Genomic DNA, 20,000 nt, shown 5'->3' on the forward strand with positions numbered 1-20,000 from the left:
TTTGTCGACAAGCTCATCGTACTACGACGTATGCCTGCGTGCTTCAGCGTGCTCTTAACGTATACAAAACTTACCCATAACGTATTCGACGTGTGCCAGCGTTTTAGACAAATTTTTCATACGTCGGCATACGCTGGCTAAATCGTCAAGGTGTGACAGCGGCTTTAAAGGCCCAGTCACACCTTGACGTTTTAGCCATCAATGGCAACGTATCAAAATGTATGTAAAACGCTGGCTTACATTGAACTTTTGATGTTTTCTTTTTTAAGATTCGGACGTATTCATAACGGGTTGGTTGTATGCATGACATATTAGTAATGGACACAGAACGTTTCGTTGTCTTATAGATAACTTATCCCAACGAATGCTTAGCCTGTTGTCGGCGTTCACAACCTATGCCCAACGATAGTCTAACTTATGCAAAGCGCTCTGCACGTATCACCGACGATGACGTGATGTAGCCCATTAAAAGGCTGCCGCACGATTCAAATCATAACCGCCGGAGAAATGGAAGTGTCAACATCGTAGTCACACCTTGGCGATCTTGCCAGCTTATGCTGACCTCTGAAAAATGCGTCTAAAACGCTGGCGCACGTCGAATACGGTATGGGTAAGTTTGGTATGCGTGAATAGAACGCTATCATACGCTATCATATATACGTGAATATAAAGTACGCTATCATACGTCGTATTAAGTGGAGTACGTCTTGTAATTATAAACGTGTTAAACATTTTACAGCATACTTGACGTATGAAACACGTTCCGCATGCGATGGGAATAAGTTGTATGCACGATATGCCAACGTTGTCACACGTCGACAAAAGTTACTTATAAGTTCCTCATAAGTCGAAACACTCAAGGTAATGGTTAGCGTCAGTGTTCCAGATTCCATGGTTTTTTTGGGGGTTTTTTTTTTCTTCAGTATGACTGTGATGTTGACACTTCGATTTCTAGTGCGGTTATGATTTAAATCGTTGAGCGGCAGCCTTTTAATTACGTTATATTATAACTGCACTACAAATCGAAGTGTCAACATCACGGTCGTACCGAAGAAAAAAAAAAAAATTATAAAACCATGGAGTCTGGAACACTGACGCTTACCATTACATTGACGTGTTTCGACTTATGAGTACCTTACAAGTAACTTTTGTCGACGTGTGCCAACGTTCGCATATCGTGCGTACAACACGTTACTCATCGGTTTGAAATAAGTTTCAGGTACGCTAAACATTACCTCGACGTGTTTCGGCTTATGAGTAACTTTCAATTAACGTGTGTCAACGATTGCGTAACGTACCTACAACTTATGGCCAGCATTATGCGGAACGTGTGAGTCATATGCTGGCATAAGTCTTAAAATTTCAAGCATGGAAAATTTGAGGACAACCAAAAAGTACAACGTTTAAAGCCAGTGTACTATGACGTATGGCAGTGTTTTTCAGCGTGCTCTCAATGTTATCAAAACTTCCCCATAACGTATGCGACGTGTACCAGCGTTTTACACAAATTTTCCAAAAATCGGCATAAGCTGGCTAAAACGTCAAGGTGTGACTGGGCCTTAACGACGGGGATACGTTCTGAGAAATGCGTCGGGAAGTGATGTCGTCATTGTGCGAACATCATAGAGTGTACTTACACAAACCTTGATGGTCTAGCCTACGACACTCCGAGGCTATATGGTATAGCCTATTGCTCCAAGGTACAAACCTGTACAGCATGTTACTGTCCTGAATACTGTTGGCAATTGTAACACAATGGTAAGTATTTGTGTATCTAAACATAGAAAAGGTACAGTAAAAATATGGTATAAAAGATAAAAAAAATGGTTCACCTGCATTGGGCACTTACCATGAATGGAGCTTACAGGACTGGAAGTTGCTCTGGGTAAGTGAGTGGTGAGTGAATGTGAAGGCCAAGGACATTACAGTACACCACTGTCGATTTTATAAACACTACACTTCGGCTGCACTAAATTTAGGATTTTTTTTTTATTTCTTCTTGTAATAACCCAAACCCGAAAACACCAAACACTTTATACAGCTGTACAAAAATATTTATGGATTCACTTCTAACTTTTTAAACTTTTTTGTTAAAAACTAAGATACAAACACACACATTAGCCTAGGCCCGAGGCCAAAACAGGGTCAGGATCATCAATATCACTGTCTTCCACCTCCACATTTTGTCCCACTGTCCTACATCCAAGATAGAAGACACTTTCGTTTTACCTTTGCGCTGTTCATGACGGCCATGTGTTTTGTTATGGGCTGCTTACAATCTCCTCTCGCATCGATTATGGAAAGGTGAATAAATAGCATTTGGATTATATAAATAATCACTGTATCGATGTTATAATTTACAAATGAGGAAACGAGCACCTGTCAGTTGTGTGATATATTTGCGGAACAGTGTGAATGTTTTAACAGCATAAAAAGCTTCACCAAAAATCAATTTGATTTTTAATTTCTACTGTAACAACGATTTATTCGTGGAATTATTTAATTCAAAGGTAATTTACTTGCTAGAAGGTAAACGTGCAAAAAAAAAAACGGGTCAAATAGGGTGAAAATCAGGGTGTTTTAGGATGTTAGGTCAACATTGGGTTCGTTTGAACGGTGATTTCCTTGAATCCTGATTTAGCGCGACCCCGCGACGATCGCGATGACATTTTATGGACCTCAACGATCACGTATAACGGGGCCACACTGTAGTTGTTTATCATCATTATCTAGAATTATGTACTGTACAAACAGTCATTGTATGTGCTATACTGTACTTTTATACGACTGGCAGCACTACGACGGCTACGACATCACAAGGCGATAGGAATTTTTCAGCTCCATTATAATCTTATGGGACCACCATCGTATATGCGGTCCGTCATTGACCGAAACGTCGTAAAGCGGCGCATGACTGTATATTATATGTATTTGTATATATATTTTATGTATATGTAGATATATTATATGTATTTGTATATATATATATATATATATATATATATATATATATTATATGTATATGTTTATACATATATATTATATATATATGTGTATATATATTATATATTTTATGTATATATGTGTGTGTATATATATATATATATATATATATATATATATATATATATATATATATATATATATATATATATTTATATTTTATATGAAATAATTTTTAATTGTCACTGGTGACTTCAACGGTCATGTGAGTAAATATATGGATGGCTATGAAGGTGTTCATGGCGGTTTTAGTATTGGGAGGAGAAATCATGAAGGAAGAAGTTTATTAGAATTTTGTGCAGAGGTGGATCTGGTTGTCATGAACAGTTGGTTCAAGAATGAGAAAAAGGCAACATTTAGGTCCGGTGGAGCAGAAACAGAGATCGATTTTATGTTATTAGGAAAAAGTTGGAGAAAGAAAATTCGAAATCTGAAAGTTATTCCTGGTGAACTCCAGCACAGCTTGGTGGTAATGGATGTGGACAAAATAGATGAGGTGAAGAAAAAGAAACATCAACAGAGTAAGCGTACAAAGACCTGGAAGCTGAAAGATTGAGAAGTAAAAAGAAAATTTGCTGAAAGGATGGATATTCTCTGGAAGGAAAAGGAAGAAAACGGAGATATCTGGGCAAAGTACATGAATTGTGCTCAACAAGCAGCAAATGAAGTTTGTGGTGTTAGTAAAGGAAAACCACGTCATGGTAAAACCTGGTGGTGGAACAAAGAGGTGAAGGTGGCCATCGAAAGAAAGAAAGAAAGCTTCAAGAAGATGCAGAAACAGAACACGGAAGAAAACAAAGCAAGATACAAGAGAGATAAGAAGAAGGCGGTGGCAGAAGCCATGAAGAAAGAATCTGAAAAAAGAGCTGGAACAGTTGCAGATGAACAGACAAGGAATTTTTCAGAAACTGAAGATAATGAAGAGGGAATCTCATGACATCACTGAAAGCAACTGTATCAAGGATAAAAATGGGAGGATTTTCTTTGTTGATGAAGATAGAAGAAGAATCTGGAAGGAGCATATGGAATCTATCATGAATCAGGAAAATCAGTGGGATGGTTTAGTGGAAGCTGAAAGAACGGAGGGCCCAGTGAAAAATTTCAAAGGAAGAAATAAAGAAAGCTTTGGAAAGTATGAAGAATGGAAAAGCACGTGGTCCATCAAGCATTACGAAGGAGCATTTTACATCGTCTCCTCATGGATTAGAAGTATTTAATCAGGTTGCAAAGAGATAATGCAAGTTAAGAGCATGCCAGAGGATTGGAAACAAAGCACCTTGGTACCCATCTACAAAGGTAAAGGGAGTGTCATGGAATGTGGATCGTTTCGTGGAGTGAAACTACTGGAACATGCAATGAAACTTGTGGAAAGAGTGTTAGAGAAACGGCTCAGGGAGGTGCCAGGTTTCATGTCAGGAAAAGGTACGGTTGATGCGATCTTCATAGTCAGGTGCATGCAGGAGTGCTATCAAGAAAAGAAAAAGAAATTATTCATGTGTTTTGTGGACCTGGAAAAGGCATTTGACAGAGTCCCCAGGAAAATCATCGAATGGGCGCTACGCAAAAGAAATGTTCCTGAGGCTTTGGTGGAGGTTGTAACGAAACTTTATGAAGATGTGACCTAGGAAGTTCAGAAGTGTACGGATTCGCATCTCACCATACCCTAATTTTTCAATCAATGGAATTACAAACTATTAGAATATTTCGTCTCATTTACCAAACACCACTATCATCTCCACCTCTATTGCTATCTCCATTCCCGCCTGAACTTATTTCTAGCTGGCCCAACATCCAGTGTTTTAGATTCAATGATTCACGAAAAATATGGAGTTATTTATTTAGTAATTATTATATTAAAATTAGGGTATGGTGAGATGCGAATCCGTACACTTCTGAACTTCCTATGTAAAAATGGACTGCATTTTTGAACTCAGTGGGGTCGATTTACTCTAAGAAATGTTTATATGGACAACAAATTAATTATAGATTAGAAAATATTGAAATGAGTAGGATTAGTTACTCAACTCCAGTCATGATAAATCTTGTTTTAGGTCATATTTTCGAAATGGTCGTGAATTCATTGTCGGTGCAGTCATTTCTCAGAGTAAGTCGACCCCATAGAGTTCGAAAATTTACCTCATTTCCACCTTGGACATCCAGAAGTACCCGTAATCGTACCTGACCATACCCTCATTTATTCAAGTCATGAGACTAAAAGTCATCATATGGAGCGACCTCTAAATCACCTCTGATCAAGCTAAAAAAACTTATGCGCGTTATTGGATCATATTAGAATAATTTTAAGCTTGTGGAGCAACATTCTATTTTTTTTCGACTTTTTTGACCACCTTAATATATATATATATATATATATATATATATATATATATATATATATATATATATATATATATATATATATATATATATATATATATATATATATATATATATATATATACATATATACAAATCACTCGTGTGTCAATAATGAGTTTATAAACTAGAAACGTTTCATATTTTGGCTTCACAGTGTTATAGAGACCATCTAATTGTCATGTGTTGCATTCAATTTTTGTAGCCTGAACAAGATGTGGTGTGCACCGCGGATTTGTATGATCTTCCATCACCCCTTGCTGACTCGGCACGTGCCCTTGCCCTTCTGCTGGGACTTCATGCAGCTCAACTGGCTTGCGGCACACAACTTTCTGTCATAGAGCAAGAATGTGCAGGTGAATGTGGGTGTCATATCATCTTTGAAATTGTGTTAAGCTTCAGGGTTGTTTTCTTTTCCTGGCTGGTGACAATTGCACCTCACAATTATGTTCGAGAGTGACAGTATCACTCAATTAGTTGTATGCTCACCTCTCAGTTATGGAACACTTGGTTTGATCTCAATTACTTGAGGTTGTGTCTGGCTAAAACTGCAATGTGTTTTCTCCAGCTTGGACATTGCACGATGGAGCAGGTTGTGTTTTTGCAAGGGGCAGTAACCTCTCTGATTGGCTTTGCTTTCTTATGGATGTTTATGATCCTTTGCTGGCTTTTGAAAGGCATTTTGTTTTGCACGATACAATGGTTGTTGTGGAACGCACGCACGCACGCACACGCACGCACGCACGCGCACACACACACACACACACACACACACACACACACACACACACACACACACACACACACACACACACACACACACACACACACACACACTGGATTTAGCTTCACATAAACAGCAACTTTGGGGATAGCCACAAACACAGTCATACAGTCACACAAACACATAGTCGCAGACAGTACAGTCACACAAACAGCTTGGCGGATGTGACTTCACTCAGTGGGGAAAAGTTGGAATTCTCCTCCTCCTCCTCCTCCTCCTCCTCCTCCTCCTCCTCCTCCTACTCCTCCTCCTACTCCTCCTCCTTCCCCGTGTATGCCAAAACTTGGGTTTTATCTGTGCTCCATCCTTTTTAAGTACTGAGCATCAAGCAACAAAGCAGCATGTATCATTTTTGAAGGCTTTGGTATGACTCTGCCAGGGTCTGAATGGAACTTCAGACTCGGATCAGATTCTTCAACCATTATGCCACTTCCCAGACTCAGGTCGATTGTTCTTTTCACACAGTATTTTGACCAGGTTTTCAAATTACTTTGTTTTTGGCTAAGAATGCATTTTTTAATTGTACCTTGATAATTTTACATTCTGCTGAATGAAATTGTAATATTATTATCCATCCATTAGGACCATACTCTGTGCAGAGCGTTGGTGCCGCCGAAGCAGTCTCCTTGGCTATTGGGAACAATCCTGGATGGGTCGCCACTCCGACACAGTATACCAGCATGCTGGCACTCATTTTTGCCGACCTCGGAAGGATGACAGGCAGAGTCAACCCCACCTGGTGTTAATTCAACAGCTGAGCGGGATTTGAACTCAGGACCCTAGGATCCCAAGCCCACTACCTTAACCATTAAGCCAACACCAGGCATAATATTATTATGGGAAGATGGCAATATGCTCAAAAATTTTTGACAACCCATGAGTCAAGCACAGATACTGTATCTAACAGATGGCGTTCACGTGTGATGGAATGATTGCACACAACCAGTCAGCTGTTTGCCAAAAGGCAGGAACAACAACATAATATAGTTTCCAAAATATAAATTCCATGTGTTGTGTTTTGTGTTGTATACTTTAGATGTCTCCGCTGACAGAGGCATTATTTGTTTCCAGAGTCGAGGCTCGTGGAGGAGCTACAACACAGAATGAGTCAGGACGTATAGGAACGAAGAGAACAGGATGGGGGGGGGGAGGGGGCATCAGTCGGGTTGAGAGACATTGTAGAAGAAGACTTGAAGAAATAAGGACATGAGAAAGAATGAAGGCAAGGGTAGGATATAGGAGGTGTACAAAATGGATCCAGCCCAAACACTCAGAAAAGAAAAACTGGAGACTTGGAAAGAGGTTGGCTTGGGGTGAATTCATGGGAGTTTAAAATATAATGGTTGTGGATGGTGATGATCTGAGGTAGTAATGAACAGCTGTATTGTAGCCTGAGAGGGATCAGATTGAAGAGAATGTGTAAATTGGTTCCACAGGTGAGAAAAAAAAATAGTTGCAAATGAGGAGTGAGCAGTGAGTGTGGATTTTGGGAGTTTCACCAGAACAGGTTACTGGAAAACCATGTGTGCCCTGTGGAAACCTGGGGTGGACGAAGCACAGAAAGGGCAAAGGGTGCAAGACCATGAATGAGGTGGGAAGGAAGTTGACTATCTTCAAAGCATTCACCATAATGGATGATGTCACAGGTTTCCGGTGGTCAGTCACGGGATTGTTGTTGTTGTTCTATGTTCCACTTGTCCTATCAAATAACGGTTGGATCACGCTCGCGCCATGACACGTCATCACAAGCTGTGTGTCTGCAGCTCTGGTTGGTGAGGTCTTTTGGCTCATGTTTGACATCCTCTCCGTGAACTCAGTGACGACCACTGTGACATTGTTCACCGTCACAGTAAGAATCTCCAGTCTACATTCTTTAGCCTTTGCCATTGCTTCTTAATTTTCTTGCTTGATTCATTTTGTACACATGCCATCAGCATCAAACCTTCACTGTTTTAATCTTCTCATTTTCCATTTCTTCAGATGTGCAAGATTGAGTTGACTGGTCACTGCTTGTCAATTCAAGCTGAATTTCCTGGATTTCCACAGTTCTTGCTTTTCGCGTCACAGTCCGCTGTGTACATCACATCCACGGAGCTTTCTCTGAGGACGCAACTACGGAATTGATGTCGATGGACAACCATCGTAAGATAGTCACCGAGTTGTTAGCTCAGTCTCTGAAAGCTGTAACCTCAACAGCTCAGTCTCCCCCCACCCACTACCCCACTCACAGCACCCTACCCCATCCCCAAGTCCAAACACATTGTGTGGTACATTATATAACCAAAGTATAATGGCAAAGTTGTGCAAATAAGTGATGCACAATTATGACACTCAAAATATACATAGTCACCTCGTTCAACAGACCTTTGTACCTTTGGACCATCATGAAAAACCATGTGAAACATTATATGTTCCCGATGGGCTCTCTTGGCAAGTGGGTGTTGTGTGGATTGCAGGACAATGTACAAATGGATATACGTGGGGCTTTCAATCGAATCTTTTCATCTCCTCTCCCTGTTAATGCGGGAGTCCACCATGACAGTGTTCTGGACCCAGTCCTGCTCCTAATCTTCATCAATGATCTCTCTGACTGGAAAATTCCCTTTATCTATTTTCTGACAACTTCATCTTCTGCTGTGACCTCCCCCATGCTTCAAGTAGGCAGGCAGCAGCGTCTTCCGTCTCTTCAGACTTTGACGAAATCACAAGCTTGTCAAACACTTGATATATGTTTTTCAATCCTGACAAATCTCACACTCTCACTCTCTCCAAACGGACTGTATGGCAAACCCTCCCATCTATGTTCTTAACAATCCTCTGAAGCAAGTTCAGTCATTCAAACTCCTGGGTCTCACAATGAGCCATGATCTTTCTGTGTGAAACCACATTTCAAAGTTGGCCTCCAAAGCTTGTAGCTAACTGGGCATCCTGAATCGTACAAAGGTTCCTTGGCACACCTGAACTACTATCCACCGACAAGGCTTTCATTCTCAGCTTGATGGAGTACTGCTCTCCCCTCTGGGCTGGCACCCCTGCCGGACATCTTGCTCAGCATGATGCCGTGGAAACGAAGGCTTTCAAGATCCTTTTTTTTTGTCTACAATGTCGAGGCTCATATAAGAGCTAACACAGAATGCATAACAAAGGGAGCAGGAGACAAGAGGGGTGGGAGAAGGAAGCACAAAACAGTGGGGAACAGAGATATGAGGAGATCTGGGGAAGGGAGAGGGATTGGGGGGGGGGAGGTACACAGGGTAAACATTAACACTACAGGGAAGGAAAGCAGGGAGTTTGAAGGTGGTGGGTTTGGAGTGGATTAACGGGGGTAGAAAGGATCATGGTTTTGCATGGGGGAAGATAAGAGATGGTGATGAACAGCTGTTTTAAAGACTTGAAGGGAAGAGTGGGATTGAAGAGAGTATGGGAGTTTGTTCCAGAGGAGGGAAAAAAAAGAGGAATGAAAGGGTGAAGATGAACAGTGATTCTTGATTTTGGTAGTTTTACCAGAAGGGGGTTGCTGTCGAACCTTGAGCGCCCTGTGGAAATGTGGGGGTGGGGGGGACAGGCCACAGACAGAGTGGGGCGTTGGGGGGGGGCGAGGTCAGGGAGGAGACAGTCGAAGACATGTACTGTATATTGTGCAACATCTGGTAAAAAAAATTTCAAATTCCAAATTGTGGTAAGAAACAGTCCTTTTTACCTCCGCCACCGAAGGTGAAGGCGGTTATGTTTTCACCCCTTTCTGTCTGTTTGTTTGTGTGTTGTTTGTTTATCTGTTTGTGTACAAGATATCTCAAAAAGTTGTAGTCGGATCCAGATTAAATTTCGTGAACAGGTTCGGTGTGTGACAAGGACGAACTGATTGGATTATAGTGAAGATCCGGATCTGGATCCAGATCCGACGACTAGAGTTTTTTGGTGATTCTTCATCATTGAGAGAAAGGGCCAAATATGATATCTCAAAAAGTTGTGGACAGATTGGGTGTGTGACCACAACAAATTGATTCGATTTTGGTGAAGATCCGAATCCGGATCCGACTTCTCGAAATTTTTGAGTGATTCTTCATCATTGAGAGATCGGGCTCAAAAACTATATATGGCATGATATTTAAAAATATATTGAGTCAGATATGTTCTCGTGGATCAGGCATTATGAGGTGGAGGTATGCACTCTACCGAGTGCCCTTCTCGTTTATTTTCTGTATTAGGTTGTAAGTGTTGTGTTTTGATTGTTACTGCAATTTTTTTATTTCTGGCAGAGTGGCTCCAGTCACCTGTTTTTGCTGGTGGCTTACAAACAAACTCCACACGCTACAGCTATAATGAGGAAAAGGATGAGGACCACAGCAATACAGCTCATGCACATAGCCCTGCCGGAAAGCTGGGCAGGCTGCCCTGTCAACCAGAGCAAAATCCTGACCCTGTGCAGCTCTTGTTGCAATCCCTCGCAGATGGGACGACACAAGAGCACTTTGGGAAGGTCAGTGGGCGATTTTGGGCGATTGTGTTTCTTCTTTTTTTTAATTTATATTTTTACTCTTCTTATGTTGTCCGTAGCATAATTTTAAATGGCCAGAAATCTAGAATGTCTGATAGGGGAAATATGTGTAGCATATTTAAACATTTTTAATGAACAATATTATTCCAGCAAAAGTACCCGTCCCAGTGATGGAAAAAGTTTAAGTTGATCGATCAATTTGAAAGATTTCATGGACTTTAAAAAGTTTAATTGTGTTGTACTCTTGGTTTCACTCAGAAGCAAAGCTGCGTGTGCATGTTCAAGAGAAAGCACCAGTCTTTTGCTGTTAAGGGGATTTAGAAGGAGAGAAAGAAACAGACAGACAAACATACACACACACACACAGACACACACACACAGACACACACACACACACACACACAAACACACAAACACACACACCCACACACACACACACACACACACACACACACACACCCACACACACACACACACACACACACACACACACACACACACACACATACACATACACATACACATACACATACACATACACATACACATACACATACACACACACACAATAGTCTATGGGGGTATAAGGTGAGGGGGGGGGGTTGCTCCACAAAATATGTATTTGCTTTTATCTCCGAAACTACACCCAATTTCAATGAAACGTAACCACAAACTTCACCATCCGTAATATAACAAAGATTGTTCACACCATTAAAAAAAATTGGGATCCAAAGGTATCTACGTGGGGGTTTCTCCCCAAAAGAGGTGTTTGCTTTCTTCTCAGAAACTACACACACAATCCCAATGAAACTTGACCACCGCCTTCATCACCGATGATGTACTAATTTTTGTTCATGATATTAAAAAATTGGGGTCCAAGGGATTCTACATGGGGTTTCCCCCAAAATATGTATTTGCTTTCTTCTCTGAAACTGCACACACAATTTTGATGAAACTTGACCACAACCTTGCTCACCCATGATGTTCCAAAGTTTGTTCACGGCATTAAAAGAAAATCCATAGGTCTTTACTTTCTTCTCTGTTACATATTTTGTGGGTCATCCATGCCTACCAGTGGTTCCCTGCTTATCGTATCCAGCTGCTCCCAGGTGAGCACCCACCATTAGCGATCCTTTTGGATTTGGATTCGACTTTTATTATATCTACTTTATGTAATGTATAAATTCAACATGGAATCACAGTTTGCGTTAAGATATGTCCTCTGACAGTATGACCTCGAGGTACCCACACTCATCTGCAAGCTGTCCAGCCTGGGTTTGAATCTCGGCCCAGCTATAAAATGCCATTCCGGTCCTGCTGTTTCACAGGCAGGGTGAATCATCAATGTTGGCCTTCCTGTCTTCTGACATTAGTTAATGGACATCAAAGTTCCTTCACAGAGTGGGCGAGATATTGCGGGCCATGTGACCAAATTATAAATTCCTTCCTGAACTACTGTTGGGAAGGCGTTGGCAAACCACACACTGTAATCCTTGCTCTGGAAGCTGGTTTGGTGGCATAGACATTCAGTAACAAGTTTGGTACATCAAATATCAAATAAAAGTAACTGCATAGCGAAAGTGAAAAAATAAAAACTGAAAAGGAAATTAAAGCCTTTTTTTTCAAGGATAGAGCACTGACATATAGATAGTGGAGCAAGAGAGAGGAGGGGAGTGAGTGAGGGAGGGGAGAGGAGAGGCAATAGGGGAGGGGGAGATAGTAGAGTGAGAGAGAGGAGGTGGATAAGGAGGATTGGGATGGGTGGGGGGGGGGGGAGACGTTTCTTTCTGTATCCATCCTGTCCACTCAATTCCTCCCTACCCCATTGTTTGTCCAATTCTCCATCTATTTTGTCCTTCAACTACACTGTTGTTCTCCACTACCCTCGCTGCTCTTACTTTTGTCCTATTGTGTCGTGATCCATTTTGCATTGTCGCTCTTCCACTAGCCTTGACTCTGTATCCCAAAAAAGTCATGGCTGGCATCCATTGTACTGGCTTTATTGGCCGAATGGTCTATTTCTGTGTTGAAGTTCCTTGGCAGGTAAGTCATCTGTTATATATTGTGAACGGTGGTGTCTGTCCGTGTGTTTGTCTGTCTCCCTTTTACGGCAGCCGCTTATCGCGCTGCATTTGAAAAGCTCAACATTCACTTTTGAAATGACGGGAGAACATGCATGAGTAATGTTGATGCCAAATTTTATTTCGCAACCAGGACATTTTGCCCTCTTTTTAGACAAATCCAACCTCTGCCTCCCTGTGTTATGCCACAATTTTGTGGTGCACAGTGTAAGTAGCTCAGAGATTTGCTTCTGAGCGAAACCAAGAGTGCAACACAACTGACCTTTTTAAAAGTCCATGAAATATTATTTAAATTTATGGATTAACTGAAAGTTTTCCCTTCACTGGGGAGTGATACTCTTGCTCGATTTTCCTGTCACTTGGGAAGGGTACTCTTCCGAGTATAAATATATTTTAACTGTTTACGATGCAGTACAATTTGTTGTCTTTTGTGTAGGAGTTCCTGTGTGTTGTGGAACGCTATTGCCGCCAAGCACATCTTTGTGTGCCAATCACCTTTCCTTCCGAGCACCCTGTTGAAGAAGTAGGAAGACTACTACTTTGCTGTCTTCTCAAGCATCTTGGCTTGGGTATGTTTGTAATGCACATGTGATGTTCGGACTGCTTGGTGAGGTAGATAACTTGTAGTTGTGCAGCTCAATTGTTTTTCTTGTTTTGTTTTGTTTTTCTTTCTTTCTTTGGTAGGCAAAACAGCTTTGGAGGTAGTTGAGCAGGTAGGATCGACGGAAACCAGTAAGAAAATAACTCTTCCTCGATCCCTCATCGATGTATGCAAGGTGGTTTACCAGGCCAAGTGTTCCCTTATCAAGGTATGTCTGTATTTGAAGTTACAAAAGGACATAAATTAACTTATTCTGTCTGTTTTATGGTTTATGTACTCACCAACCTTGACTGCAGTTGCTGCTATAATGTCAGATCTCTTTCATGGTGTTTTTGATTGGAGCAGGAATTACAGGATATAATTAATTGTAATGATCTTATGATTCACAACATTCTCTTATTGATGGTAATTGACTTGTGAACAGGAATTTGTAGCATTATCAGTCTCCTTTCGTATTGTCTTCAATTATGTTAGCTTGCATTGGTACAGTAGTGCCCTGTTCAGAGGAACAAATTAGTTCTGCAGTTTGTTCGGGATTTATTGGACTTAAGGGAACTCAGAAAAAAAAAATTCTTGATTTTTACACTCAGGCGTGATAAGTGGATAAGTGGAGTACATGAACAGGATGCAATGTTAACAAAATGGCAGAATATTAACACCATACCAAAATATAATCATACTAATATGAATGAATATAAGAAAGATAATAAATCAAAATATGTACTTTGAAATATATTTATATATATATATATTTATATTTATATTGATATATATTTATATATATTGTTACGAATCTACGCCCGCCCAGCGTGCGAACGACCGCTTTTCACTAATAGCAGCCGCACGTACACCGAACGGACAATTCAGTCGTAACTTGCCGGAACAACGCTGAGAACCAGTCACGGGTGTGCCCTCAACGCACACCACGGCCCAGTCCGTATTTTTCCCGCGTGCGACAGGGTCAATCAACGAATATCGATATACCTAAGTATTCGCGCGGGTAACCTACCGAGGGACCGTACCTCGGCGAAGGCCTGTTTGGAAACGAACCGCTTAAGCGGTTCGTTCCGTTCTGGGATAACCGAGCGGGTATTATCGCCAGACCTCGCCGGACCCGATTCTATGATCGGTATTCCAAAACCAACTAGTATTCCGAAAAACAATATGGCACTTCAATGAGGAAAGAGAGGACACGACGAACGGGTTAACATTCACACAAGCACATTTATTTTACACACATGCACATATACAGCCATGCAATCAATGGGGGGGAAGGGGACAAGACACGAGCAAGGTAAAACACTACGACCGTTTATGATTTACCATGTACATTTACTTAAGAACAGTTCTACTTGAAAGACTCGGCGCCACAACATTCACTCAAAAGAAAAGCAAAGAAAAGACCCCCTCAAAGACAAGGGAGTCAGACTGGGCCCGTGGGCCTTTATAACATGGGGCTTTGATGACCGAAAGGGCCCCACTAGACCGTTGCAGGTTACCTGCACCCTCGTGGTGCCTTGCTGGGGCGAGTCGCGACATCCCGTCCCCACGGCAGCTAGCGTAGCCGCAGTTGCGCCCAGGCCTTGCCAAGCGGCAGGTGAGCTCTCTCCGGCTCTCCCCACACGCACGTGCAGGTTCGCGCGACACAGCAGTGCTGCGCCTCCAGCCCGCGTCTCCTTTGCGACGCCCGGACCTCCACCGACCGACCGCTCCAAGCTCCTGACTCGGACACGAGCCCAGATCTTCACGCAGCTCCGGAAGAAGCAGCACAGCTCCTTCCGCGGCGTCCAGCGGCAGCAACAACACCAGCAACGACACAGAGAGAGAGAGAGAGAGAGAGAGAGAGAGAGAGAGAGAGAGAGAGAGAGAGAGAGAGAGAGAGAGAGAGAGAGAGAGAGAGAGAGAGAGAGAGAGAGAGAGAGAGAGAGAGAGAGAGACAGAGACAGAGACAGAGACAGAGACAGAGACAGAGACAGAGACAGAGACAGAGACAGAGACAGAGACAGAGACAGAGACAGAGACAGAGAGAGAGAACGAGAGAGAGAGAGAACGAGAGAGAGAGAGAACGAGAGAGAGAACGAGAGAACGAGAGAGAGAACGAGAGAACGAGAGAACGAGAGAGAGAACGAGAGAACGAGAGAACGAGAGAACGAGAGAACGAGAGAACGAGAGAACGAGAACGCTTCGTGCTTTTTATTACCCACGCTCCGCCCCTCCGCTCTCGCCCCGCCCTCCTTCCAGAACATGTGGGAAACTTTCAGAACATGCGGGAAACTTCACGAAGGAAGCGTTTTCCTGCCAAATTAGGGCCGCGCACCGCCGCGGTCATTCTCTTTGTCCCTTCCATGGTGAAATTCACTGTGGAGACGCTATTCCTCTGGTGGAGGGGGGAACGGGGGCCGCCTGCTTTCCCTGGACGAAGGCCAGGCCTCTGACAACCGTGTGCCGAGGTGGAAACGCTGTGGTGTGGTTATGATGGCATGGTTGGGCGCTTGTGGTTAAGGTGGTTGTGTGAAGCGGTTGGTCCAAAATAACGATCGTAAAGAATAATGGCAAACTCAAAGATCACAGCCCTGTCCACACGGATAAATCCCATTAAACAACGGTGGGGAAATCTAACTGAACACGGACTTATCGGCATAACTAACTAAGGACCTTTATGGTGTTCTGCGAATTTCCACAGCCGTAACAATATATTTATATTTTTATATCTACTTAATACGCCCTTCCAGCAAAAGAAAGCAACATAAAGCTATACAAAGCTCGCCCTTTTGCTTTTTCATTTCTGTCTACGCTGTCGCTGATGACTCGCCAACAAGTGATGAAACTGCGGGGGGGGGGGGGGATAGCATTGTGGTTTTCATGAATGTGCTACTTGTGAAAGTATAAAGCTGTCGAGTGTAGAGGAACCCTTGTTGTTGTTGTTGTTGTTGTTGTTGTTGTTGTTGTTGTTGTTCATCTTTCGGCTGGTCCCGTTAGGGGTCGCCACAGTGGATCATCCGTTATGATCCGCATGCTGATTTGGCATAGGTTTTACGCTAGATGCCCTTCCTGACGCAACCCTGGTCGCCTCTTATGACACAGGGAGAAGGATTGGGTTTCGCCATGATTCCGGGCTGCTCGACACCCTCTCAGAGCACGGCCCAGCGCAGAGCTCCCGTCCTCAAGCGATCCTCCAACCCAAGCCTCCGAGTAGCCGGATTACAGGCGCACGCCACTACGCTCGGTTGTAGAGGAACCCTTGTATAGTTTTAAATTGTAAAGGGCTTCTCGTTTAGCTTTTCTTGGTTGCTTTATGCAGCTTTCTTTTGGCAAGAAGAACATGGGAGTTAATGGGAGGCTTTAGTGGGGGGAGGGGGTGGGGTAGGGACACATATGATGTTACAATGTATATCCAAACTGGGTAGTACGTTATTTTCAGTTTCCTCTTTTTACATAGGAGTGTCCTTGGTGCGTTTACGCATGAGTGTACCAAACGCAAGTGGCAAATGCACAACTGTTTGCTCTACATGCCATGCCTCCAAAATGCATTGCGCATGCACTCTTACAAATGCACTCTGTTGAGCGTATGTTATGCTTTTCTTCAATTCTTGTCTTTTTGCAGATACATCAGGAACAGGGTCGTTCCTATAAAGAAGTCTGTGCTCCTTTCATTGAGCGCTGCCGGTTTCTTTTCAATGAGCTTCGGCCTGCTGTTTCTGCGAAGCTCATCACTGTATCACACCTTCAACCACCTGAGGCTTTGCCACGCTGGCAGCAGGCTGTGCGGAAAATTGTCAGACAGCTGAGAGCACAGCATGGTGAGGAATATCAATTACATGTCTTCAGGAATTTCACTACCGAAAAGTACAAAGCAGTTACACAGTAAAACCTGTATTGACATTTTGTAAATGTGTAACACAGAGCACCTTGCATCTCATTTGATAAAGGTAGTTAGGTTTTCTGAAAATTCGGGAGGAAAACTATATTTTCTAGTTATAAACAGTTGAGTTAAAGTGAAAGGTATTTCCCTGTCATTAGACCTGTTCACCATTCCCATCTGAATCCCGAGCTCATTATTTGTGGAAATTGACTTGACGACTTTTCTCGCTTATTTCATTCAACTGTACAATGAAGGCCTTCCTCAACAAAGCTATTCCATTCTATTCTTTGCAATTCCAGACCATTGTGCTCCAGTTAATTGATCAATTTGATTTCCATATAATTTTGTTTTCCTCTGCTTCTTCCATTTCTTTCTCAATACGTTGCCAGTTTGTAATGCTGGCCTTCCATTGGTTGTTTGTTGCTCTTGTTAACCGTTCATCCCATTTTCATTTCAGTTTTTTGATTTTGACCACCATATCGTTGAATTTGCTTGCCTGTCTGAGCCATTAGCTTCTATTCTTGTTTGTTTTTGTGATCCTTTGCCAACATGGATCACAGAGATCTCTGAACCTCAGAGAGTGATCCTGTCACTGAGAGGTGTACCAAAAGTGCCCCTGGAGCACTCTGAGGTTCTGATACCGGATTGCGACGAGATCATGGCGGTGGTTACACCTACGATTGCTCTGGTCGCTCTGATGGTTACCATGCCCAAGGAGTTGCTGTTGCTGTGTCCAATATGCTCACACCAATGATAATTGAGGTAACACCAGTCAACGAGCGTATTATGAGACGAAGGATTCGTCTCTCCTTGGGTGTCATTTCCCTGTCTCTGTATATGCTCCGACGAGGCGAGTGATCTCACCATGAAGGACGCATTCTATGCTACGCTCGAATCTGGTTGATCAGTGTCCCAGGTGAGATACTCTTCTCGTCTTGGGGGATTTCAATGCATCGACTGGAACTGATAGGGATGGTTATGAGACGTGTGTTGGTCCCCGTGGGTCTGGAACTGTGAACCAGAATAACACAAAGTTCCTTGACTTTGCAAGAAGTCATGGACTTCGGGTGGCTTGTTCATGGTTTCAGCACCCACAAGTTCATCGCTGGACTTGGTATTCCAACGCTGGCGGTGTGGCAAAGGAGATTGACCATGTGCTCGTTGATGGTCGCTGGAGGATGATCCAGAACTGCAGGGTCTACCAGAGTGCCAATTCCTCGACACTGACCACAGGCTTGTTGTAGCAACTCGGAAATTTCAGCTTAAATCCTGGAGAATGGTGCCATCCCAGCCTAGGCTGGATGTTGACAAGCTCAAGGATGATAAGGTAGCTGAGGAGTTTGCGAACAGGCTGAGTGGAGATTTGGGAGGTCTGGGTGCTTTCGGGGATCCTGAAGAGTTGTGGAGTGCCTTCAAGACCACTGTCCTTGGTGTTGCTGGTGGATGTCTTGGAACTCGCCAAAGGGCGAAGAAGAATTTTGTTTCCCAAGGGACACTGGATACCAATGACCAGATTCCCAGGGCCAGGCTGAATGGCAGATCTGAGCTGTTCATGGAGCTGAGGTGTAAAACTGTATGTGCACCAAGGGTGGACAAGGAGGCCTATGTGCAAGGCATCTGTGAGGGGGTAGAGCATCACCTGTGGTCAAGTGATTCTCTTCCTGCTTTCAGGGGAATTCACGCATTGCGTTCCTTCAAGCCCATTCCTCGGTGTACTGCAGTTAGAGCAGAGGGTGGTGTGCTCTTGACAGAGGAGTCCGAAGTGAAGGCCCGCTGGGCCGGTTACTTTGAGCAGCTGTACCAGTCTGATCCACCAGCTGTCGAGTTGGATGTCAGGGGTGTTACAATCCCTATTGCAGACCCTCCAATCAAATGTGGTCCACCTTCATTTGTGGAAACCACGGTCCGACTACGTGCCTCGTGGTGGCAGCAGGTTGATCAGCATCTCAAGGAGATGGGGATGGGCCAGGCCTGGGGGATGGCCAGACGGAAGCCCCTGGAGCACTGGTGGAAAGTGGACGCAGCAACGCGCTGCTCCGGCGCTTGCTCCCTTACCTGACCTCACCTTACCCACAAAAGAGGTATTGGCTTTCTTTTTAGAAACTATAAACACAATTCCGATTAAACTTGACCACAACCTTCATCACCCGTGATGTCCCAACGTTTTTTCATGCCATTAAAAATTCCAGGTAGAGGGAGGTTTACGGGGGATTGCCCCCCAAAATAGGTATTTTTTTTCTTCTCAGAAACCACACATAATTCCAATGAAACTTGACCACCGCCTTCATCACCCATGATGTACTAAAGTTTGTTCACGACATTTAAAAAAATTGGGGTCTAAGTGATTCTACTTTGGCGTTGCTCCCCAAAATATGTGTTTGCTTTCCTCTCCAAAACCACACACACAATTTCGATGAAACTTGACCACAACCTCTATCACTTGTGATGTACCAAAGTTTGTTCATGGCATGAAAAAAGAATCCATAGGTATTTACTTTCTTCTCTGTTACATATTTTGTTGGTCATCCATGCCTACGAGTGTTTCCCTGGTTATCTTATCCAGCCGCTACCAACTGAGCGCCCAGGGGTATTGCCCCATGTTTATTTTCGATTGTGTTTGCATGGCATTTTCGACCTTTGCACTTTTCAATGTGCCACCAGCAACACTTGCCCTTTATGTAGCCTTACTTTTTGATTGTATGAATTGAGGATACGTTTATCCCCATAACACGTTCCAGTGATGCTTCAGCCACCCCATGTGCTAGCCTATCAAGCACTTCAGCTTTCTTTTCTGA

The 20,000-nt window shown here is 43.1% G+C and overlaps 1 protein-coding gene across 2 annotated transcripts in view; it reads left to right on the top strand.

Moving 5' to 3' along the window:
* Positions 1-20,000, top strand: part of HERC2 (HECT and RLD domain containing E3 ubiquitin protein ligase 2) — a 600,800-nt gene that overhangs the window by 182,441 nt on the left and 398,359 nt on the right. For both annotated transcript variants that reach the window (XM_085851823.1, XM_085851824.1), the window contains exons 26-30: positions 5,585-5,735; positions 10,423-10,643; positions 13,179-13,311; positions 13,427-13,551; positions 16,948-17,143. In XM_085851823.1, coding sequence (XP_085707949.1) covers positions 5,585-5,735; positions 10,423-10,643; positions 13,179-13,311; positions 13,427-13,551; positions 16,948-17,143 — 826 coding nt within the window. The remainder of the gene's footprint in view (positions 1-5,584; positions 5,736-10,422; positions 10,644-13,178; positions 13,312-13,426; positions 13,552-16,947; positions 17,144-20,000) is intronic.

Source organism: Eptatretus burgeri, chromosome 13 (assembly GCF_056783735.1).
Source record: "Eptatretus burgeri isolate ZD-2024b chromosome 13, Ebu_testis_v1, whole genome shotgun sequence".
Taxonomy (NCBI): domain Eukaryota; kingdom Metazoa; phylum Chordata; class Myxini; order Myxiniformes; family Myxinidae; genus Eptatretus; species Eptatretus burgeri.